A 23,425-nucleotide genomic window follows, 5' to 3' on the forward strand; every position below is an offset into this window, starting at 1 on the left:
CCAGGCAAAGGTTCCAGAGATCACCTGGGAAGAGGATGAGAAGACCCAGTCCTTCACAAGGTACAGACTAACCAAAAAACCCCAAGAGGTGGTTTCTGTTGTTTCAGAGACCAACTATTTTCAAATACAAACTGCACATCACCCCAATATAATCTGGAGGGGGGTGGGGGCAAGGCTAATACAAGCCCTCAATTTCAAACTTGGGGAGAATCAGCTCTAGGTCACTCTCACCACCACCACCCCCTTACAGCTGGTACCAGTAAGGGCCTCTTTCTCTTGGTTACCATAACCACTAGCACCCCTCACTTTGGGGGAGGGAGGGAAGCCATTGTTCAACAAGATTCAGTGGTTCATTTTAAATTAACTTCAAGTAAGCTAGAGCGGATATGGTCTGATAAACTCTGCCAGAGAAAGACAAGGAAGACAAGCAGGAGGTCGATCGATCGGCTGACTATATTGACAAGATACTGATTGGTTACATGTTGAAGAAAACATACAATACAAAATACAGAAAAAGTTGGTTCCATCCCCTCCCACTCCCCCCCCTTACCCACCCACCCACCCCCAAATACTCATCATCGTGATTTGGTCAGAACAGGGCTCAGAGCCAGAGGTCAGGGTGACCAGGGGTGGGGAAGGGGGGCAGGTTGTGGGCAATGGGTTGGTGGCTGTCACAATAATGCTGTGGTGATGCTGTGGTTTCTGTCCCAGCTGTGAGTCAGAGGGTGAGTGGGGGCTGCAGCGTGATGACAGCCAGCTGAGGGAAGAGTTGCCTCTCCCTTCCCTCGCCCCTAGGGCCTGCCCCACCACCCAGGACCAAGCCCACTCCGAACATGGTAAGGATATGGATGCTCTTGCTGAGTCTGCTCATCAGCAAGAGGGAAAGAAGGGTAACTGCTCCAACCCCTGCCTCCCCACATACAGAGTGGGGGGTGGAGGAACAGGGCACGTGGCTACTACCAGCGAAGGAAGAGTGGGAGAGCAGTAGAAAGGGCTGGAAGTGGGAAGAGCAGAAGATCATATATATTAAAAAAGTGACTTAAGACTTAAAATTGAATTAGTATTTGTACAGAAAGGTGCGGGTGGAATAATTCACTCCGGCCTATGATCAGAATTCTAGGAGAAATCATGGCAGACCCCTCCCCTGCCCCCCCCACCCCCAAGTGGTAGCCCGAGTCGTTAAGTGCGATTGGTTAGAGTGGATTCCAGTCGGGTGGGCCGGCGGAGGAGGTGGGGGCAGTGGGCAGGCAAGGGGGGCTCAGTTGCTGCAGCACTGGCTCCGGCTGGCTGGGCTGTTCTCCTGGAGGTCCACCCCTCGGTTCCGGCTCGGGGCACCAGCTGCATTCTGGGGCTCATTCTTGGGAAGTTTCTTAGCTGTTTGGAAGAGGAGGGGGAAAATGCATTTGTGGGGGTACCCCAATACTCTTCCAAGTCTACTTGAGTGGAAGTTGGCCTTTTTACCACCCAATGTACAAGGACCCATCGAGGACTTCACTTTTATGTGCCAGGTGCATACCGAGTGTTTCAGGAAACTGAGGGAAAGAGAGGTTAAATAACCTGTCCAGGGGATCCCTGGGTGGCGCAGCGGTTTGGCGCCTGCCTTTGGCCCAGGGCACGATCCTGGAGACCCGGGATCAAATCCCACATCAGGCTCCCTGTGCATGGAGCCTGCTTCTCCCTCTGCCTATGTCTCTGCCTCTCTCTATTTCTCTCTCTGTGACTATCATAAATAAATAAAAATTAAAAAAAAAATAATAACCTGTCCAGGACCAGAGTTAAGTGGTAAAACAAGGATTTGAACCTGGGCATGATGACTCACTACAGAGCCAGATGAGCCTAAGAATCTTAAGAAGTAGGTTACGGGGAAGGTCACGTAGGGTTTTAGGTGGGTGATAAGCTAAAGGGTAAGAAAGAAATGTTGAGACTTTGGCCCAGGCTTTGGAAACTTCTGGGGTGACTTATCTCCATCTGAGAGTCAGATGAAGGGACCCTACAGACCTACTACATACTCTAGACAGCAGACAAGTGATAGGACCTGGTCAGGGAGGGGACGCAAGCAACTCACCTATTGCCATGAAAATTTCATTCACGTTCATTGCAGTCTTTGCGGATGTCTCCATGAACAGCAAACTGTTGTCGTCTGCATAGGCTTGTGCTTCCTGATTTGGATGGAGGTGAGAAAGTGAGTAGGAGGGAAATGATGACAGTTGGCAGGGGCCAGGGCCCAGGATTAAAATCTTCCCTCATCACAGTTCCTTTATACACAACAGAGACAATGCAGGGGTTTTCAGGCCCAGGGCTCTTCTGCTCTGGCTGCCCCCCACCCAGACACCTGCACCATAACCCCAAGGCCTCCACTTCACAGCACCTTTCAACTCACAAACACTGGCACATGTTTCACTCAGGCTTCCCCAGGTCCATTCTGCCTTTCTTGCTCTTCAAAATCACTAAGCTAGGAAATACTTCTAGAGAGTTATCCTACAAATGCACTTGCACATTGGGAAAGAACACAAAAAGTATGTAGATGACTGCAGTGCTACTGCAAACAACCTTGAAGTCCAATCAGTTAGGGCCTGGTAAGAAATGCACACTCTGGTCTATGGGAAAGGGATTTGTACACATATGCATATTTCTAGAAAAAAAACAAGAAACTAATGAACTTGGGGAAAGGGAGATTGTGTTTCTGGGTTAGAGATTCACATCTCATCCTATATACCTTCTTGTACTATGATTACTCGTGCATATATTGAGTGGATAAAAGTAATTCTTTCTCAGTAGGTTTCATTAAAAAAAGTCAGTTAACACAAAAAAATGAGGTTTCAGCAAGCGTTTTATACACATGCCATCAACCAATGAAAAAGAGCAAGGAGAGGGAGACAACTGCTTCAAGGGCTATGCTCAAGTCACAAGAGGATAGCAGATAACAGCTCTCCTGCTGCCTCCAGGCTTGGCCCTTTGCAAAGCCCCTGAGCAGCCTAGGCTGAGCTGCAAGTGGAGCTGGCTTACTCCTCCCTGCCAAGTCCTGCGCATTCCCCTCTGCAACACCTCACCCCACACCCCTCTTCCCCCCCCCGCACCTGGAATTCCACGGCTCTCTTGCTGGCCAGGTCTGCCTTGTTCCCCGCGAGTGCAATGACGATGTTGGGGCTGGCCTGCCTCTGTAGCTCCTTCACCCAGTTCTTGGCCCGTGCAAATGTATCCTGGGGGGACAAGGCCAGAATGTCAAACAGACAGAGGAGGCATCCTGCCCAGTGCCGCTCACTAGAAAAGCCCAAACTGGCAGAGCCAAGGTGTTTAAGATGTCACGGCCCTGAAGAGTCTGGTGAGACACCCCCAAACAGAGGAAATCTGCCCACACCCATTCCAGGAACAAAGTGTCAAGAAGTAAGGGGAAATCTTTACTGTGTTGGTGATGTCATAGACCACGATGGCAGCCTGGGCCCCCCGATAGTACATGGGGGCCAGGCTGTGATACCGCTCCTGTCCAGCTGTGTCCCAGATCTCAAATTTGACTGTTGTGTCGTCCAAACAGACCGTCTGTGTGAGGAAGGCCGCTGCAAGAGGAAAGGTGATGTTATATGGCAGGAAGGAACTCAAGAAGCTGCCCCCACATATCTCCAGTACTGTATCTGGGCCCTGGCACTTAGAGGCCCTCTGCTGAGATGGGCCCAGAAAAGCCCCCAGCCCAGCAGCCGAAGCAGGCCCAAGCGGGGTCAGTGGAGTTTATATTTTTCTGTCATGTGTCAACGGGGCAAGGGGGCTGCACAGGCTTTACAGACTCGTGCTTGGCAAGGGCAGAAGGGAAATCTGCCTGCACTTGAACCACTTCAGGAGCACCCTCTGAGGAGGAATGCGGCAAGGGGCAGGAGAGGCAGAACCCAGGGGAAAACAGACTCCAAGCACAGAAGGGTGGGCCCACCCATTCCTCCTCTTCTTCCTCTTCCTCCTCCTCCTCCCTCCCCTCACAGAGAACAGTCCAGCTGGAAACTTCCACAGTCCCTCAGTTTGCTCCAGCCCAGGGGTGTTACTGGCCTTCGGTTTCCTGAGGACACTGTCACACACTTAGCTACACTGGGGACGCCTGAAAGTACACGCTGTTCCACTGCCAGGCGGAGGCTGGGTGGCTGGCTTCCCAGCTGCCCCTGCCACCTCTAGGCATGCCAGCTAGCTACCACCTCTAGCTCTGACCTTGACCCATTCCTGATTAGCTACCCTGTGGTTCGACCTTCAGGGAACAGTGACCCTATCTTTGGCCCGAGGAGACAAAGGACCATGTGGTGCTTGTGCATATGGTTTGGGGGAGGAGTCCCCTTTGGGAGGCAGGTGGGAGCCCCCTAGCCCTGGGACCCAACAGAGGATTCCAGAGAGCCCTGTGTGGAAGCCAGCTCTCCCCGTCTGCCCTCCCCCCACCTCCATGAGGGGCCTGGGGACTGCCTCACTTCCCTCTCTCTAGCTCCTGACTTGAGTGCTGAGGAGGCAGCAGAAGACTGCTGACACGACCCATTTAGCTTCCAGCTGCCTGGAAACCTCTTACCAAGAGGGGAGAGAAAGGATGACTCAAGCCCAAGGTTGGCCCTGGCCCCTCAAAGTTTGTCCTGACAACTGAGGCAGGGGACTGAGTTCAGACCCTTACGTGCTAAATGCTGACCACTAGAAAATCAATGACAGGCTCTGACCTCGAGGGTAAAGGTCGACTTCAGAAACGCTGGCCCACTCACCATGCCATTTCCCTATTCTGGAAAGTAGGAGAGGCCAGGGGTAGACACACTGCCTGGCACAGTGAGGACTCTCAGAGATTCAGACCCAGCCTCTCCCTTCCCAGAGGCCAGGTCAATGGAAAAGTCGTAGCCAAAGCCACTTAAGAATCCAGTGGCATAATTAGGAAAGGAAGCCAGTTTTTGACAAGGAGCTAAGTATTAACGGATGACTGCTGGGGCTCTGGCAGGGAGACTAGCTATTGGATTCAGATCCAGGGCCCAAGTGAGGAAGAGGTGCTGCCGCCCCAGGCATGTTTAGCTTCCCTGGGCAGGCGGCTTCCTTCTCCTCAAAATCAAGGCATTTCTTTGGCATTCTTGAGGCCACCCCACTCCCTTGTGCCCACTCACCTCCAATTGTGCTCTCCTGGTACTCATGGAACTGTCCCTTGACGAAGCGAAGGACGAGGCTAGATTTGCCCACTGCAGATTCCCCGAGCAGGACCAGCTTGAATTGACAGATCTTGTTCCCAGCAGCTGGTCCATTGGGTCGCGCTGCACCTCCCCGACCCGCCATGGCCCGTCCTGCTGTAGTGGTACCAGTGAGCGTGGGGCGGGGGCCGGCGCTGTGTGAAGAGGCACTTAGTGAGGAGGGGGGGCCTCCAACTGTAAGAGAGATCACCAGTACTGGTCAGTCCCGACTACTAGATGGCGAAGTCTTCTTAAATCACAGGTTTCTCCCTCTGCCCTCCCTGAGGACCTACCTCCCCTCCTGCCAACTCCTGACCCCCACCCTTGACCCCAGAAGTTAAAAGAGCCCTAGCTAGGATGTACTACACACCCATATGCTCTACAGTCATCTGAGCAGTGAAAAGTGCTCTTCTAACTCTAGGTTCTGGTTCTGAGCAAACATACTTCCCAATCCCAATTATGTCCATGTGCATACACATTAAACACACACAGGGGGGATCCCTGGGTGGCTCAGTGGTTTCGCGCTTGCCTTTGGCCCAGGGCACGATCCTGGAGTCCCGGGATCGAGTCCCATGTTGGGCTCCCGGCAGGAAGCCTGCTTCTCCCTCTGCCTGTGTCTCTGCCTCTCTCTATGTCTATCATAAATAAATAAAAATAAATCTTTAAACACACACACACACACACACACACACACACACACACACACACACAAGAACAACGGGCATCTGGCAGCCTGGTGACAGTTAACAGGTTCCTTAGGATACCAAAAAAAAATCACCTGGGAAGATGCTACGGTCTAGGTGAACAGTGACCCTGTGGTCCGGTAGCTAAGATCACAAACCCTCCTCTGTGCAAAGCCAGAGCAAGTGGTGAGGCTGACCAGGGCATGGAGAGTCCCGATAGAAAGCTCATCAGACATGGTGCTTGGCCAACCTCGTGGGCACTTGGGGACCAGGGCCTGGCCAGCACGAGTTGTTCCCAAAATAGCTATTTTTTTCAGCCATCTCTAGAAAGACTGACCAACTTTCTCAGTCTGAGGCTGGACTGTACACTGTGATCAAAGCCTCATTTCGATCCTCCATCCTGAACCTCTTCCCCCAGCTCTCTCATTTGTGATGGGCCAGAAGTCTCACGCACATTAAAACACAAAACACACACAAAAGCAAACACACGCCAAAGCCAGAGAGCTCCACTGGCAGGCAGAACGGCTGCCAAATTTCTCTTTTAAAACAGAGACCTCAGTTCCATTCTCTACTGGCAGAGGCGGAGGGTGACGCAGAGAAAGAGCAGGGGAGGTATGGGAGGGCAGAGACAAACAAGGGACATGGAGACCTGCACCCCCAACAGCTGGTGTTCCAGCACCGACAGCTTAGTCACTGTTAGTGATAGCTTTGGAGGCGCAAAGAAGGATGAGGAGCCCTATCTCCAGAAGCCTCTAGAAGACATACATATTAAAAAATACCAAAACGTATACACAATGTTTTACAGACAACCACTGTGAGTAGGTATTTGGTCCTGAGCATCTGTACAGCATCTGAACCTAAGCTGGAAAGAAAAAGTTCTGATTCAACTGCCCTCAGCATAATGGAGTCAACACAGGAGGGGTCTTCAGAACAGATCCTGAGTCTAGCCTTGACCTGCCCCCTGAGCAAGGGGAGTGCATTACCCCACAGTCAGAGGACGGGGGCGTGAATGAAGAGAAGGATAGATCTGTGGGAAGCGATGGGCTATGCTCACGCAAGAAGCTGACAGCAAAGGGCTTGCTTTGTTCAATCTGAAATCCTTTTTCACATCCCCGTCCTCCTGGCAACTCATTTAAAAAGTGAGCTTCAGGAAGAATGATTCACTAGCCAGGAACAACAGTTTCCTTTCTGGACTGCGCCAAAGGAAAAGAGGTTTGAAATGGGAGCCACCTCTTCCCCAAGAATATAGGAAGGCACTATATACAGGAGGGATTTTGATGAGGGACAAATAATGCTAGTTCTACCATATTTTACGGCTTTCTCTTTTCACCCCAGTCACTGATGTTTACAAGACCCTATGGCCCTTTGAAGCAGAGTCTGTGTTTTTGGCTTCGCAAGCATATGCCCACACACATGGGGGGAGGCGCAGGGGACAGAAAGAAAATTCACAAGCAGACTCCCCACTGAGCGAGAAGCCTAATTCAGGGTTTGATCCCAGGACCCTGAGATCACTACCTGAGCCAAAACCAAGAGCCAGCCCCTTTAACTGACTGAGCCATCCAGGCGCCCCAAGTGCTTCTGGCTTGAGAGCCTTCTTCACAAGGCCTACTTACATACTGGGAATTCAGAGTGCTCACCAAGGAAGTCATTTCCAGAGACAGCCAGCATTTACTGAATGATTGCACAACGATTATCTCCCTTAAGCTTTAAAACAATCTCCCATTTTTTTCAGATAAGTAGCTTGACACTCAGGTGTTACATGTCCTGCTCAAGGCCATCCAACATATAGAAGACAGAGCAGGACGCAGGCTGCCTGTGTGCTCCTTTATCCCCCTGCTCTTCTCCTGCCCATCTCCCTGCCTTGGGAAGAATGCTGGAGACAATGCTCACCCTGTGTTTTGTTTCTGGTGGCTGGTGAATGAGACCCTGCTTTTGTGGCAGCAGCTTTGCTGGCCTGCAAGGTGTGGCTCTAGCTGACAGTCACAGGGATCTTGCAGGCCCTGAGTACTTCCAACAATGGGAGGAGCCTCCCAGGGCCAGGCAGGGCCACAGCAGCAGAGGAAACCACAGTGGAATTACAAGTTGGTTATTACCACAAATCCATGTGACACATCATCTTGGCTGGGCCAGAGTGTGGCTGGGACACTGCAGAAGGAGGTATGAAGGAGTACGGAGAGAAGGTGATGTCCCTGATTCCAACAAAACCAAAGCAAATGGGGCTAAGGGCTACCGGAGTGGGCAGTAACCAGCACCCAAGAATCAAGAAACATAGAGATAACATCTAAGTCTTGTCCCTAACGAATCAGTGGGTTTCCAAACCTTCCCAGACAGAACCTGGTATTTTTAACAAGCCAGAAGGAAAGACAGCTCTTATCCAGTGGTTCCTGATCTTGTCTGCACATTAAAATCACCTGTGCAGCCAGCCCCTAGAGGTTCTGATGAAGATCTGGAGGAGGGCCTGGTATCTGTATTTTTTAAAAACATTTTTTAAAAAGATTATTTTAGAGAGAAAGAGTAAGAGACAGCAAGCAGGGGGAGGGGCAGAGGGAGAGAAGCAGACTCCCCACTGAGTGGGGAGCCTGATGTGGGGCTCAATCCCATGACCCTGAGATCATGGTCCAAGCCAAAATCAACAGTCGGACGCCTAACCGACCAAGCCACCCAGGCACTCCTGTATTTTTTTTTTAAGAGTGTTGTAGGTGCTTTGCCTGGCACACACTGGCTGGTGACATGTTCTGCCTGGATGTTGGTCCTGCCTTCCAGAGATACCTGAGCAGACACACGTGGCACTTTTTATGGCCTGCATTACCTTGTGGTTTTCCTAGTCCCACCTGGGGATCACATGAACAAAGATGTTGAACCTGATTTTGCCCCAAAGGGCACATGAAGACAAGAGGGTGCTTTAAGATAGGCGAAGGCCACATGCAGAGCCCCAGGAAGCTTTCTGCCCTCCCCTCCCAAGATTGGGAAACTGAGGATGCACTCCAGCAGGTGGCAAAGGTGAATTCATGCACTGAGCTGGTCTGCCAGCTGGGGAAGGGAATCCTCTGGAACAGCGGAAAGAATTATCCATGGGTATAGTCAGGTGATAGAATTGTAACCAAAAGTACCACAGCAAAAGTCTTCTTTCAGACAAAAACCAAATTCTCTTTAAGAACCAAAGTTGTAGTCAGAGTTTCTTATAAGATGGATGGGCCAAAGATTTTATTTTTTTAAATCAGCTTCTCTAACACCAGGAAAAACACACAAGTAGGATGGATTTCCTCCTGGATATTTTCATGAAGCTGCTAAAACAGGCAGAACTTTAGACTCATGACAAGACTCTCTTTGACATGACCTGCTCCCCTCATTCTCCAAACCTCGACCTTAGTTTGTTCAGAGGCCATGGAGGACAAGCACTCTCCCCAGTCTCATTATCTTCACAGGAAATGGGAGAGATTGTCAAGGACTGGGGGCGGGGGCGCCTTACACTTTCCCCAACAATGCTCATGAAAGGGCAAAGGGACCCAAGCTCCGAAACATATACGCCCTGGGCATACGCCTTGGGGCCGAGGGCCAGAGAGAGAGAGAAACAGTAAAACACTGCTCTTCCTTACTTTGGTTTTTCTCTGCTCTGGACATTATGGGTAAGTGGGTACCAAACTTTTTTTTTTTTTTTTTAATCAGAATCACCCAGGGCATTTAGAAAAATAACCCTGGCCAACTGAATTAAAATCTCTAAAAGTGGAGTCCAAAAAATGTTAAGTTCCCCACCCCCTCCCCGTGATTCTAGGCAGCAGATTCAAATATAAGAGCTACAACTGATAAAGGAAGGAATTCAAGAGACAGTAAGGCACCCACAGATTAGCCCCATGGACAATATAGGTGGATCAGATTTGGAGTGGGGGCTGATTCCTGGCTTCACTCAACAACTGAAGACTTCAAGACACCAGAAGCTGCTGGACTTTTGTTCCTCACCCTAACCCCCCTAGAAATGTCTCTTCTCTAACCATGAAGTCACCCACTTCATACTTTTTGTCCTTCCTGGTAAAAGGGTGAGCAATTCCAGCTGATGGGTGTCTCTCGTGCTTCCTGTTTGCTTCAGAGACTTCCTCTAGCTGACAGTCCTGGCACAGTCTGGATAGTGAGCTGATTAGGGAAACCAATCAGATTCTGTTGACCAGAGAGAGAAGGGCTCACTCAAAGTTAGCCCTTGGAGGGGAGGAGGAACCAAGTGACCCCATCCCACCTAGGGCCCCCTCAAGGTGCTTTTGGCCAGTGACTCTTCACCTATACTCTACTCTAGATGAAGCATTCCTGAATATTTAACACCACAAGAGCTGGGCAGGAAAAGATGAGAGCAGAAGCGATTTGTTAGCTTAAAGAGAATCAAACAGTGGGGCACAGCAGGAGAGGTAATTAGGTTCAAAGGTGAAGATGGAAGACATTAAAAAGCTCGCATCAGCTGGGAAGATGATTTACCCATAGGCTCAATAACACAACTTTTCCCAAAGGGAAAATCACCACCACCAGCGTACAGGCCCAGAGGGCAGACTCACAGCAGCACTAGCCAGGCCTCTGGCTGGTTGTACACCCAGAGGGAAGAAAAATCTGAAGCAACACAAGCCATGACCCACATGAGATACCCACTCACCCTTCCCCAGCATGACTGGCAGGTTAGGACTTGGGAGACTGAACTGAGTTTTGAGAAAAGCCTGGCTCCACCATTTATTAGCTGAGTGACCTTGGCCAAGTCAGACAAGCGACTGCTGTCAGCTTCAGTTTCTTATCAAAAAACGGCATTGTTTAATACTGATCGCATGGGGTTGTTGTAAAGGTTAAATAAAACAATACATAGTGTGTACAACACAATACGAGGCTGAAGGTAAGGCTCCGACAAATGACAGGTTTATTATACCACTGAAGGCCTAACTAATTTTGACTCACTGGTTATCAAAGCACAAAGTCCTTGAAGACCTAATCCTCTTCTTTCCAAATACAGAGGAGATGAAGGTGAGGTGAGTGGCCTGCCCAGAGTCACAGCCAGGTGGTGGCAGAGCCCAAGCCCAGGACTCACAATTCTAGCAGAGCTCCTCCATCACTGATAAAAAACCCAAGAATATTGACAGTGTTATTACAGCCAATAAAAATAAGAGGGGCTGCCACCTTCTATGTAGGGTTGCAGAGCATACGGCTTGTGGAAAAATCCTATCACCCTGATGTGGGAGGTAGACACATATATATACACAAATGTAGAAATCCATCAAGCAGTCCAAAATGAGATGTGTAGGTCTTACAACATATGAGTTGCATGTCAATAAAGAGGTAAGGAATGTTCCTGGTATAGAATTTTACATACAACACTGAGAAATTAAAGCTTACAAACAACATGAAACCAATCCAACTCTCCTATATATGATACCTTCTGTCTCCTCTGTAATATAGCAGTTTAACAGTATAATTCAGGACAATAGAGATAATCAAAAAGATGATGCCTGAATTAGAAGAGGGCCAAGAGAGAGGCCCCCAGCTGGCTCAGTCAAAGGCCTTCGGACTGGACTCCTGACCTCAAGGTCATGAGTTTGAGCCCCACGTTGGGTGCGTTTACATAAATAAGTAAAAAAATAAATAGGGCCGAGACAGAACAAAGGTACCCATCTAATAGGCTCAAGCAAATAGGATTCAATACAAATAGAACTGCCACACACTTACTAAAAATATATTTGTACTTAACTGTGGGCTGAAGAATGTTAAAGTTGTTTCAAGCTTTATAACAGAAAGAGGTGACATTTATGTCTTTTTAGTGAGGAGAAAGGTTACAACAGTGGTGCTCTGCACTCTCCAACCTGTCCAGAGAGTCTGTGCCGAGGACAAAGGGCTTAGGGGTACAGACTGGGGGATGGAATCAAAGAGAGGGGCGTCTTCTTGTGTAACCAGGACTGTGGGACTGCAACACAGAGGACCTGTGTCCCACCTGGAGTATAACAGAGGAATCTTGGCCCTAGAAGCCAGAAGCTTAAAAGCCTGGCTGAGATCTGGGGAGAATGCTGATGGGGTATGTGAGGCCCCTCATCCCACTGATAAGTAGGGGCTTTGGGATTAGGAGAGCTGGCAGCAGGAATGGAAGGAGATGCTGTGTTTCCACAGGAAGAGGACTCCCTTTCTGGGGAAGAGGGAGGTAAATCAGCCCAGAGGGGGGCTCTGAGTTAGCTGGCTCCCCTCCCACTGCAACAGACCCCTGAATCTGCCCTGGCCCATCCAACTCCCTTTCGTCTTACTCCCCTTTCAATGAGAACACTCCTCTGGGGCTGACTGCCTGGGCTTCCCCACTACAGCAGGGGCCCTGGGAGGCCCTGGCAGCTGACACCACCAAAGCACCCACACTCCCAGAAGGGGGCTCACACTCACAGTGTGCAGGGGCTCCAGGACACTTAAACCCTAAACGCACATGACCAGGCAGAAGCTGGGGCTCTAGAGCCCTTTCCCCTGGGCAGAAAGAGGCCAAGCCGACCTAGGAAGAAGAGACCTCTGAGGGCCAGACTCTCAGCCTCCAGGAGCCCTGCCCCAGCAAGCACACCCTGAGAGTCTTCCCTGAGCTTCACTGCCTTCTCGGCTCTCCACAACAGACGGCCCCCGAGAGGCTGACAGAAGCCAACTCAGCGCTAACTTTCAGGCGGAGGATGGAAACCTCCAGTCCTTGCGCCCACGGGGAGGAAGACTGCTGGTGAGAAGGGGGGTACATCACGTATCTGCTGACACAGCTTGGTCAGTGTGGGCTGCCCGTACTGTCCACTGAAGAGCCCCGGGAGTCACGGGCAGCAGGTTCGCGAGGAAGGCCAGACAGACGGGACCGCCTGCCCGCGGCTGCAGCCAGACAAGGCTCGTTATGCCTCCTGATTCTAAAGAGGTACCGGGGGCCCTAGGCACTCAGAGTGACGTTCCTAAGGGACTACTCTCCCTCAGAGGGCCCAGTCTCTGACTCAGCACACCCCAGTCAGCAAGGCTGCTGCAGATTCCCTGGCCCCAACCAGGGCAGCTCTGTAAGAAGCCTCAAGTAAGAGCTCGGTGAGAAGGATGTGAAGTCTAGAACCTTCTGCAACACAAATCCACATACAACTAACTACACGGCATGGTGGGGATAAGACTGAGGTGGAGTGATGGCTCACACCCCACCACCCAGCTCTTCACCTGTCCCTGCCAGAGAGCCAGCTGAGGCCCAGATTCCGTCCTAGCACCGCCCACACCTGCTGTGGCCCCAGGATGGAGCACAGGTAACATGAAAGCTGGTGAGGACAGACATGGGGTCCCTGCTGACCCTCAAGCCTCACAACTACCCTGTGTTGGTTCCGGTTCCTGTAGTTACTATACTATTAACTTAGGACAGTTCTAACTGGCATCTCAGCAATGCAGGGCCCATCTTCCCCTCTGGCTCTGCAGGGGCCAAGAGCACTAGCGGGGACAGCTGTCACTTCGGCTGCTGCCCAGTCCCAGAAAGATGCCAAGAACCTCTGCTGAATGTCAGGGTCATCAGCAACACCTGTTCATCCAGCTACTCACACCAACAAGTGCAACTGACACCCCTCACTAACCCTTCCTGTCTTTAAAACAAAACAACACACACACACACACAAAAAAAAAAAAAAAAAAAAAAAAACAAAGAAAGCCAATTTATTTCACTACCCTTAGCTCCTAAACAGAGAGAAGAGGGCAGAGGTTGTATTTGAGAGGTAAACAGGGAAAAGAGAATCAGGTATCAGACACCAGCAAACCGAATTCCTCTTGCTCAGACACCACATACACCGTGGTCAGAGGCTGCCCAATGAACAAGAAACAAGGTCAAAGTTCCCCCTATGAGATCTGAGGGACCAGGGCTGCTCTCAGGAGCCTGGAGACCAAAGCACAATGTGTAAGACTCAGCAGAGGGCCTAGCTCCAAGGGAGCACTCAGTAAATGCTGCTGCAGCAGGGAAGCCCCTGCCCCTGGAATTCCCTACAAAGAAGTCACTCCTCAATCAGTATATGTTCCTCCACTATTCATACATTCCTTCTGCTTATGGTCTCCCTGGGCCCCATTCTTCAATGCTCCTCATCTGGAGAGAAAGCTTAACAGGACAACTGCTATAGCCTGAATGTCTGTGTCCCTCCCCACACTCAATTCGTATGCTGAAATCCTAATCCCAACGTGATGGTATCTGGAGGTGGGGGTCTTTGGGGAGGTGATCAGGCCACGAGGGCAGCAGCGGCAGCGCACTCATGACTGGGATTAGGGCCCTTTTAAAAGAGGCTCCCTGGGTGGTGCAGCGTTTTGGCGCCTGCCTTTGGCCCAGGGCGCGATCCTGGAGATCTGGGATCGAATCCCACGTCGGGCTCCCAGTGCATGGAGCCTGCTTGTGTCTCTGCCTCTCTCTCTCTCTCATTGTGTGCCTATCATAAATAAATAAAAAAAATTAAAAAAAAAAAAGAGGCTCCAGAGAGCTCCCTTTCCCCTCCTGCCATGTGAGGACCCAATAAGAAGTCAGCCTGGAAGAGGGCTTTCACTAGAACCTGACCATGCTGGCTGCCCCTGTGATCTTGAACTTCCAGCCTCAAGAACTGTAAGAAATAAATCTCCCATTTATAGGCCATCCAGCCTATGGCATTTTGGTATGGCAGCTAGAATAGACTAAGACAACGACTTTCAACAATGTCCTAGAAAAAGGACCAGCTCACCCTTGATGTCCTGTGTCCAGTCAATAACCATAACCCTGTGTTCTCTGGAGACTGGCTTCCAAAGCCACAAGAATGGAGGGAAGACCACCACTATCCAGAAGAATCAGCAGAGTTGAACCCTCAACCAGGTAAACCATAACCCCTTAAAAAAAAGAAAAAGCCCCACAGGAGAAAGCATCTGAAGGCCCAAAAGCCCTTCCTTCCATTTCAAAGCCTCTTTCAGGAAAAGAGAAGAAGTAGTTCAGTTGTGGAGAGGGGGAGGGGACAGGACCAGGACAGCTGACAAAGAAACCAGAGTTCCTTTTAAAGAAACAGGCTGGAAATGCTAGAGGTTTGGAAATTGGCATCATTAATCACCACAACCTCTGAGCAGCTCAGAGAGCAATGTGATGACTAGGAGAGCAGCCAGGGTGACGAAGGCCACCCACACCCTCCCCCACACCTGGGATGCTCTGACAGAGCCACCTGAAGGGGACACACATGCAGCTATGAATAGAAGACTAGAGGCTTGTAAACCAACTCCAGTTAAGATCCCAAGTTAGTGTTTCCAGAAGGGTTCAAGTTACAAGTCTTCATAGGGCTGACAGTACAACAGAAGGATTTAAACTATTCAATGATTCAGGATCACAGCTCCAAGTGACAGCCTGCCCTGGGCCTGCCTAGAGCCACAAACCCTCCTGTAGGGGAGATCTGTTTTTGAATAGCAGTAAAAGAACACTGGCCTGGAACACACGGACTCTCTTATGAGACCCAGAGTCCTGGAAGGTTTGGCTGGAAAACTTAGCAGCTGAAGTAGGGGAATGATTATGTATCCCATCCCCAATTGGATAGTCAACTCCAGAGTAAACATCACATCTGACCATTTGTGGATCAGGCCAAGAATCAGGCAGGGTTATGAGAAGTATGAATGGGTGAGTCGAGAAGCAATGCCCCTGCTACTGGAGATCACCTGCCAGCCCCCCCACCCCACACACACACACACATTTCCCAGGGGTATCTCCACCTTGTCTAACTCTGGTGTCTTTGGCAACTAACCAGCAGGAGGAGGCACAACCAGAACCCATCCACACAGCTCCGTATCAACATACTTAGGGAAAATGGTTGCTAAGAAAGCAGTGGTCTTGGAGAGACAACCAGTTCTAGGACCAGGGCAGGAGATAGGCAAGGTGGACCTGGAGCACCTGCAGTGCCAATAAGTTAGGAAATGTTCGCAAAAATGAAATAGAGGTGGGCCAACAGGAGCCAACTGAGCTCCCAGTGAGCAGACCTGGAACAATCTGAACAATAAAACAAAGTAGTACTAGATGATAAACTCAAGCAGAAAAGAAATTATTCATAAGCTCCTGCTGTCATAAATAAATGAAGAAAAAGGAAATGAGGGACAACATAGATCTCTCCTGTTCAAGAATTCCAAATAATTCATGTAGACATGCTCCCCTCAGTGGGATGCTGACTCCCCCACTCCTCAAAAGTGTGCTGCACTGAATTGAATGACTTCCTTCCAAAGAGGAGGCATGGAAAGGGGAGGGGAGAGGAACTTCATAGGGGAGAAACCTGATCAACAATGTCATCTCAGCCAGGTGACTGAGACTGACATCAACAGGGTAAGTCACGTGAACTGTATGTGCCCTTGATATGTAATGAGAGTGGCACTTCACACAGGTGAAGTGCCTTCCCAAAACTCATAACCCCAGTGTCACTGTGAAAAAACATGAGATAAATCCCGACTGAAAAACACACCAAAAAATACCCAACCAGTATTCCCAAAATGGTCAAGCTCATCAAAAACAAAGAAAGTCTGGGGCACCTGGGTGGCTCCGCGGTTGAGTGCCTGACTTTGGCTCAGGGCGTGATCACAGAGACCCATGTGGGGCTCCCTGTGGGAAGCCTGCTTCTCCCTCTGCCTATGTCTCTGCCTCTCTCTGTGTCCCTCATGAATAAAATCTTTAAAAGAAAAATTTAAAAATTAAAATTAAAAAACAACAACAATAAAAATAAAGTCTAAGAAACCGTCTTAGCCAAGAAGAGCCTTAGGACCTATGACAACTAAATGCCATGTGGTATCTGGATGGGATCTTGGAACAGAAAAAGGTAAGGAAATCTGAATAAGGTATGGACTTTTAATGAATAATTATGTATCCAAATTGGTGCGTTCATGTTGACAAATGTACAATAATGGTGGACAGTGGGCAGGCAAGAAAACTGTACTAGCTTTGCCCTTGTTCTAAAACTATTCTGAAATAAAAGTTTATTTAAAAAAAAAAAAGGCAGTGGTTTATCTTGTGACAAAATGAGATCCAACGACTCCAGTGACCATAAACTCATGTTCCCAAGACAAGTTAACTCTACATGGAGCTGTGCGGAGGGGCGTGTGGCGAAGAAAGGTGGCAGGAGCCATACCAATAGTCCTGAGGAGTTACATTCCACATGGCACGGGGCCTGGGAGTTTAAAGGCCATGCCAGTAGGTTACACGGGCAAGGCTGCTCTCGCCACTACTGGTCCACACAGCTACTGGAGCCACTTTCTTAAGACTTCCTTCTTTTGGGGATGCTTGGATGGCTCAGCGGTTGAGTGTCTGCCTTGGGCTGAGGTCCTGATCCTGGAATCTGGGATCGAGTCCTACATTGGGCTCCTAGCGGGGAGCCTGCTTCTCCTTCTGCCTGTGTCTCTGCCTCTGTGTGTGTGTGTCTTCAGTGAATAAATAAATAAAATATTAAAAAAAGAAAAGACTTCCTTCTTTTAAGAAAGAGCCTATGCAGATGTGCAAAGCAGCACTCCTGGATCAGAGTTAAAGTCACTCCCAATGATCCTCCCTAAGTCCTGGCCTGGCATCAGTGCTGCCTGACCACGAGAAGCCACAGAATCCCAGCTACCAGATACACCTGCTGTAGAACGTGGCCAAAAGAACTGTGGATGGCCAAAACCATGCCCACCTTTCCCTACGAACCCCCCCCCCTTTTTAATTTTTATTTATTTATGATAGTCACACAGAAAGAGAGAGAGAGAGGCAGAGACATAGGCAGAGGGAGAAGCAGGCTCCATGCACTGGGAGCCCGACGTGGGATTCGATCCCGGGTCTCCAGGATCGCGCCTTGGGCCAAAGGCAGGCGCTAAACCACTGTGCCACCCAGGGATCCCCGAAACGCTTTTTTTAAAAAAAAGATTTTATTTCAGAGACAGCATGCGCACAAGTATGGGGGCGGGGCAAAGGGAGAGGGAGAAACAGACTCCCCACTAAGCAGGGAGCTCGTTCTCCATGGGGCTCAATCCCAAATCCCAACCCAAGCTAAAGGCAGACTCTTAACCAACTGGGCCACCCAGGTGCCCTCCCTACAAAACTCTTCACTGGAAAGACTGGAGATTGGGAGATCGCTACCCTCTGAAAATTTAGTTTGTGACCTGTCCCCACCTCTGTGTCATCTGCACTGTAACATTCATCCCATTCACTTGCTTAGTCTCCTGTTTATGAGCAACTTGCTGGAGGATGGGCTAATGATATGGCCTGGGCTTTGGGATCAGATGGATGTGACTCTCGGGTTCACCAGATCTACACTGAGCTCAGAAAATTTGTGTTCAAAGATGTGGACAGCCCTATGCTTCAAGGCCACCTATGAATGTCTGCCCTTTCCTTTAACAACCAGTCCTCCCTTCCATGCTGGAGACCATGCATGGACCAAACAGGACATGATCTACACCCCTACAGGACTCATGTACTAGACAAGGGGTGTGGAGAGGCAACTGCAGGGAGGAGAGAAGCCCTTGGCCAACTTGGGGGGAAGGGAAGGCTTCACAGAGGAAGTGATGTTCCAACTGCACTTTGACAGCAAAATCTGGAGATGCAGCTTCTAGACAGGTGAAACCCCAGGCTGGTGAAGGGGAGAAGAGCCCTCCAGGTGAAGGGAAGAACACAGAGCTCAGATGTGGGACAAGAGGCTCTGTGCTGCATGGGGATTTGAGCACAGACTGGATTCTGACCCTGACTGCCAGAGTTCCCCCACGAGTTCCCCCATTGTAACAGGGGGATTAAACACAGTACCGGGTTTAAACACAGTCTCCTGGGGTTGTCCTGAGGCTTAGGGAATCAGTACATGTGAAGGGCTGAGGAGACTATCTGGCACACAGGTACTTGTAAGCAAAGCTCAAAAAGTTGCACTTTTTACTTGTATTATTGTTCGTATATACAGGAGACAGGGATCTTTAATTTGAAAACTACTCTCTCAAAATACCAAGCTATTCACAGAGAACTTAAGAAATATTCCAATTCAAAAAAAAAAAAAAAAACAAAACAGAAACAGAAACAAAAACAAAAAACAAGTATTTCAATTCTCCTCTGCCATGGCTCCCAAAAGCACCTGACCTTGGTGCCATCCCAGTTTATAAATCCTACCTGAAGCACTGCCTTTCAAATAGCCCCAACAAAAGTCCCCCTGACTAAAGTCAGGGTGGGGGAATGCAAAACACAAAGCAGCCTGCCACAACCAAAATATTGTCTTTGAGTTTCTTGTCTTAGCTTAGATTCTGCAAACTTTGCATTCTAATCTGTAATAGATCCAGAACCATTTTAATACAAAAATGTTTAAAATGAAGACGGAAGTGCCTAGGAGACTCAAAGGCCTCTCTTAGTCTGTGGCTCTGAGTATCCACCACACATGACCCCAGCAGGGTCCGAGAACCCCAGTGGGAGAAGCAGTCAAGGTCTTAGCATTCTCTTCTGTAAAATGGGAATACAACCCACAGCAACTCTGATCGATATCTATGAGCTGAGACAACATGTGAAATCATCAAGCAAAGCGCACCAAGTGTCACAGCAACACCTGGTACAAATGCTGAATCAGAATCCTAGGGATGAATTATAATGCACCTTCACAACCCCACCAATCCACAAAATTACTATTTGTGTCTATCTAGCCCATGCTAGGGCCTGGACTAGCTCCTTTACCCTCTGTTTCCAATTCTGCAAAATACTTTCTTTCCCCATTTTACTGGAAGAAACAGAGGCTCAACAAGGTCAAGTAACAAGTCCAAGGCCCTGCAACTGCTAAGTGGGAGAGTCCAGATGACAACTGGGCTCTGGCTGACTCTAAACCATACCACCTGTTTACTGGGCAAGGTCAGAGCAAGAAAGCTCTCTCTAAAAAGTACCTGTGTTGTGGGGTTTAATTTAAATGTATGACCTCGCTGTTTCCATGTAAATTCTAGTGAAAGGAGCTCCTGGTGGAGAGCCACAGTCTTCCCACCTGCAAGCAGCAGGCAGCCCCAAGGGGGAATGAAGAGGGTGAAGCAGAAGCCGCCTCTGCTGGCTCCCATTACCCATAACCCTGCCCAGAGAGACCCCTGAATCCAGTCACTTTTACTTTCATTTTCTACCCATCATGGCTTTCAGGTTCCCAGAAATTAATGGTACAGATGTCAGCCAATTGTCAGGCCCTGAAGAGTACTGAGCTGGGACTCCTAACTGCCATGGTCCCCAGAGGCAGAGGAGATGGGGATCCAGGATGATGGCAGGACAGAGTGGGGGTGGGGAAGTAAATGGAAGCAGAGGGGCATCAAGGATGAGGGATGCTTAAGGGTCTCTGCACTGGGGCCTCTGTTTGCTCACTTTGCATGCTCATTCCTTAAACAGACCCAAGAAGGGACCACTCTTAGGGAAGATGAGGCACATCAAATCCCAAATCCCAAACCTCAACTCCACCACTTTCTAACTGGATGATCTAAGGCTAGCTACTTAAATTCCTTCAGCCTCATCTCTAAAACGGAGATACAAATCCCACTATCTCCCAGGACTCTTGTGAGGAACAGGTGTGAAAATATAATATTGTTTCCTGTGAGAAACATGTGTGAAAAAACTGCAACTTTGGCTGCCCAGGTGGGTCAGTCAGGTTCAGCCTCTGCCTTGGCTCAGGTCGTGATCCCGGGGTCCTGGCATAGAGTCCCACACCAGGCTCTCTGCTCTGAGGGGAGCCTGCTTCTCCCTGTCTCTGCCTCCCCCACCCTGCCCCACCTCTCATGAATAAATACAATCTTTAAAAGAAAAAAACTGCAACTTTAAAGTGATTTCTAAAAATCAGTTGTTACCACCTCTCTGTTGTATGAAGGCAGGAAAAGGCCAACTAGTTGGAAGAGGCAAGAGAGGAGAGGCTTCTGTCTCACACAGAGCCCTCCCTCTTTCTGCCAAGTAACATCAGAGCTCTGCTTGGACTCTACAATCTCTGGATGCCAGAAGTGGCAGCCTAACTACCTAACTACCGGGGCAATGATGCCTTCCACGTCTCTCTGAAAACAAGAGCTTCTCCTTCAAAAAACCTGTTTTAGAATCCTAGCTGGGAGAGCATGTCCAGACAAAGACGGTCCCCTCAGAAGGCTGGCAGCCTCATCCTGGGACTCCCAAAGAGTTCCAGAAACCACAGCCCACTACCGAGGAGGTAAGTCTGGTCAGAGACCAGTGGCCAGTGAGCAGAGAGGCTTCTCTGGTCTGTCCCTCAGAGGCACAGGCTGACCAGATTAGAGAAACTAAGCTGGCCGCAGAAGTCTCCAACGACTTTCCAAAGAAGACCACACAGATAGAGAGCTTGTGATCCAACCACTGATCCTAATAAGGTAGGCTTTCTTGTTGTCCAATAAAAAATGAAATGAGTACAACCCAGGTCTAGCTCAAAAGTTTGTAGGAGTTGGACACTGGTGACTGTCCACAAGAAGTCAAAAAGATCCCAAGACAAAAAATGTTTAGCACCTGTAAGGACAGTAAAGATGGCCCGAAACACTGAAGAGCTACTGAAATTCCCAAAGGCTGCATGGCCTCTCCTCCCTCCCTTGGCTGTAGATAGCAAGGGTCAGTCATGGCCTCAAAGAGTCAGGCTACTCTCATTAAGGTATAGTCTCTGGCCTGTACTTTGGCCACATAACAAAACCTGCGAACCTGGTCTGAGACAACAGCCATTTCACACACCTAAGTCCCAAGCAACAGACAAGGATCAGATGTCAGCACAGGCTGCCTCTTGGAAAGGCTGGAGGGGGGGCGGGGGGCGCGGGCGGGGCGGATGTCAGCACTTTCCAGCATACATGAGAATTCCTTGGGCTACAAAAATTAACACATTAAGAACCCAGAGGTGCCACTGTGGTCTCAATTCACTTCTCTGTAATCTATAATCTGTTCAAGCCTCCTGGAAGGGACTGGAGAGAGGCCCTGGGACTAGAAGTGGCAGAGACCTGTTGATCAAGGAGAGGGGTATGTGTGTCTGAGAGTGGGAATGAGATAGGCCAGGACCCTTCACTTCCACAGTCCTTATTTCTGGTCTTTCCCCTATTCCCTAAAGACCAGCAGACAGCAGTCCCAGGAGGAGCAGTCCCTCTGAAGCAGCTTGGAAACCACTCACGTGCTCTGGGAGGACAGGGCTGAGCCTGGAGCAAGGGGGAGGGGGAGAGGAGGGGAGAGAGAAGATAATGAATGGGCAGATCCACCATGATCTGTGATCTGTAGCTAGGATTAAGCAAACCTCAGCTAAATTTTTCAGAGGCAGGAAGAGAGATAGATACACTCAGAGAGCACAACTAGAGAACAACATAACCAGAGGACAGAGTTGGGGTGGAGGGGGCAAGATAAGGAGGCAACAGCTCATTCCTAAAAAGTGGCCTAGACTTTAAATCCTGCTGGGATCCTGGCTGGCTCCCTGGGCTTGAGGAAAGAGAGGAAGTGAGGAGTTGTGGGAGTCTGTGTGTGTGGAAGGCTCTCACCCAGGACCCCTCCGCCCCCACCCCGCCCCAGGAAATCGAGATAAAATTTCTCTAGGGCTGGAGGAGACAACTGTTTTTGTGGGACGGTTGGGGGGGGGGGTGCGAGGAAAACGGCGACAGACAGCACTCCTCGCCGCCTCTATAGAGAAGGAAGACCGACTCCTTCACACCTAGCAAAGATTCCTCCAGTTCTGGGAGCAGAGAGAGCAGAATCTGTGGTCTCTGCCTCCCACAACTGGACTGGACAGGCCAGAGGAGAACCCTGGCGGCTTCCCAAGGCTCATAAAGGGCAGGTAAGGGAAGGAAAGGAGGGCCCCCCCTTTGGCCCGACGCCTGGGGAGCCCCTGAAGAGGGGGCTACGGGTCGGGGGAGGGGTCAGTATCCCCCTAAGCCGGGGTTGGGCGGGAGGAAGTGTTGCCCCGAACGGCCTCAACGCGAGCGAGACACTAGGCCCCGGGACAGGCACACTCACGGCGTCTCCGGGGCGGCGGCGTTACTTGGGGCCGGGGCTCGGACAGGCTCCGCTCCTCTCCCCCCGGCGGTGTCCCAGGCTCCGGCCTCCACTTCCGCCTTTCAGCCGCTCCGGATCCGGATCTCCACCTCAGACCCGCCCCTCAATACTCCCAGATGACTGACAAGGTGGAGAGACCAATGGGAGGCACTCTTGGCCGACTCACCGGCGACGCCTTTGGGGGGCAAGGGAGAGGCGGGAGAGCGCGCGCGAGGGACGGCGGGACTTGTAGTTCTCAGCGCTGGGAGGAGCCGGTGGCCGCCTGGGACTTAGGCTTAGGGTGGAGCCGGCTGCCGGCGAGGCGGAGCTCGGCCGGGAACTTCTTAAAGCCAGGGCTGCCAACAGCGTCACCCTGGGTTCCAGGAGCCCCGAGGGGAGGCGGGTGGTGGGGCGCTGGAAGAGGGCAGAAGGCTGTGTGTGCAGAATTGGTTAAGGAAAAACATGGTGTGAATGAATGCACAGGAGGCCGCAGTCCTGAACACTGGCTAAACCCGAGAAGCCCCTGTCTGCACTTTCCCAGGCCAAGTCAGCTCCGGGAGCTCGACTATTGGGGACATTCTGCGATGGGGAAGGTGATGGAAGTGCTAATAGGAAGGGTTCTCGAGGTGTGGAGAGCTCCTGCCACTTGTCAGTCATAAACCAGGACC

At 50.3% G+C, this 23,425-nt stretch overlaps 1 protein-coding gene and 1 long non-coding RNA gene across 7 annotated transcripts; one reads left to right on the top strand and one right to left on the bottom strand.

The window, feature by feature from the left end:
• Window positions 1–435: 435 nt before the first annotated feature.
• On the bottom strand, window positions 436–22,899 carry RAB5C (RAB5C, member RAS oncogene family). Of its 6 annotated transcripts, none has more exons than XM_072780584.1 (7): window positions 22,740–22,834; window positions 21,910–21,934; window positions 5,106–5,360; window positions 3,403–3,554; window positions 3,078–3,200; window positions 2,066–2,159; window positions 436–1,374 (listed from the first exon to the last, which is right to left on the bottom strand). In XM_072780584.1, the coding sequence occupies exons 3-7, from the start codon at window positions 5,269–5,271 to the stop codon at window positions 1,259–1,261; spliced, it is 651 nt and encodes a 216-aa protein (XP_072636685.1). In that variant the 5' UTR covers window positions 5,272–5,360; window positions 21,910–21,934; window positions 22,740–22,834; the 3' UTR covers window positions 436–1,258. The 6 variants fall into 6 exon arrangements, with proteins under 6 accessions (XP_072636685.1, XP_072636689.1, XP_072636687.1 ...); XM_072780588.1 differs by having other exon boundaries at window positions 5,106–5,320; window positions 22,740–22,810; XM_072780586.1 differs by lacking the exons at window positions 21,910–21,934; window positions 22,740–22,834 and adding exons at window positions 5,695–5,800; window positions 5,944–6,003.
• Window positions 3,083–9,614, top strand: LOC140606757 (uncharacterized). Its single transcript, XR_012009024.1, has 3 exons — window positions 3,083–3,712; window positions 4,454–4,568; window positions 7,581–9,614. It is a non-coding gene; the product is annotated as an uncharacterized lncRNA (long non-coding RNA).
• Window positions 22,900–23,425: the final 526 nt, after the last annotated feature.

The sequence above is a fragment of the Canis lupus genome, chromosome 16 (assembly GCF_048164855.1).
Source record: "Canis lupus baileyi chromosome 16, mCanLup2.hap1, whole genome shotgun sequence".
Classification (NCBI taxonomy): domain Eukaryota; kingdom Metazoa; phylum Chordata; class Mammalia; order Carnivora; family Canidae; genus Canis; species Canis lupus.

Excerpts from the sequence above, each read along its gene's own strand:
- RAB5C (XM_072780583.1), bottom strand. The coding sequence starts at position 5,271 with ATGGCGGGTCGGGGAGGTGCAGCGCGACCCAATGGACCAGCTGCTGGG. Across the intron at positions 2,160-3,077 it reads AGAGAGCCGTGGAATTCCAG|GAAGCACAAGCCTATGCAGA; the intron begins GTGCGGGGGGGG and ends CATCCAAATCAG. Across the intron at positions 1,375-2,065 it reads TGAAATTTTCATGGCAATAG|CTAAGAAACTTCCCAAGAAT; the intron begins GTGAGTTGCTTG and ends TCTTCCAAACAG.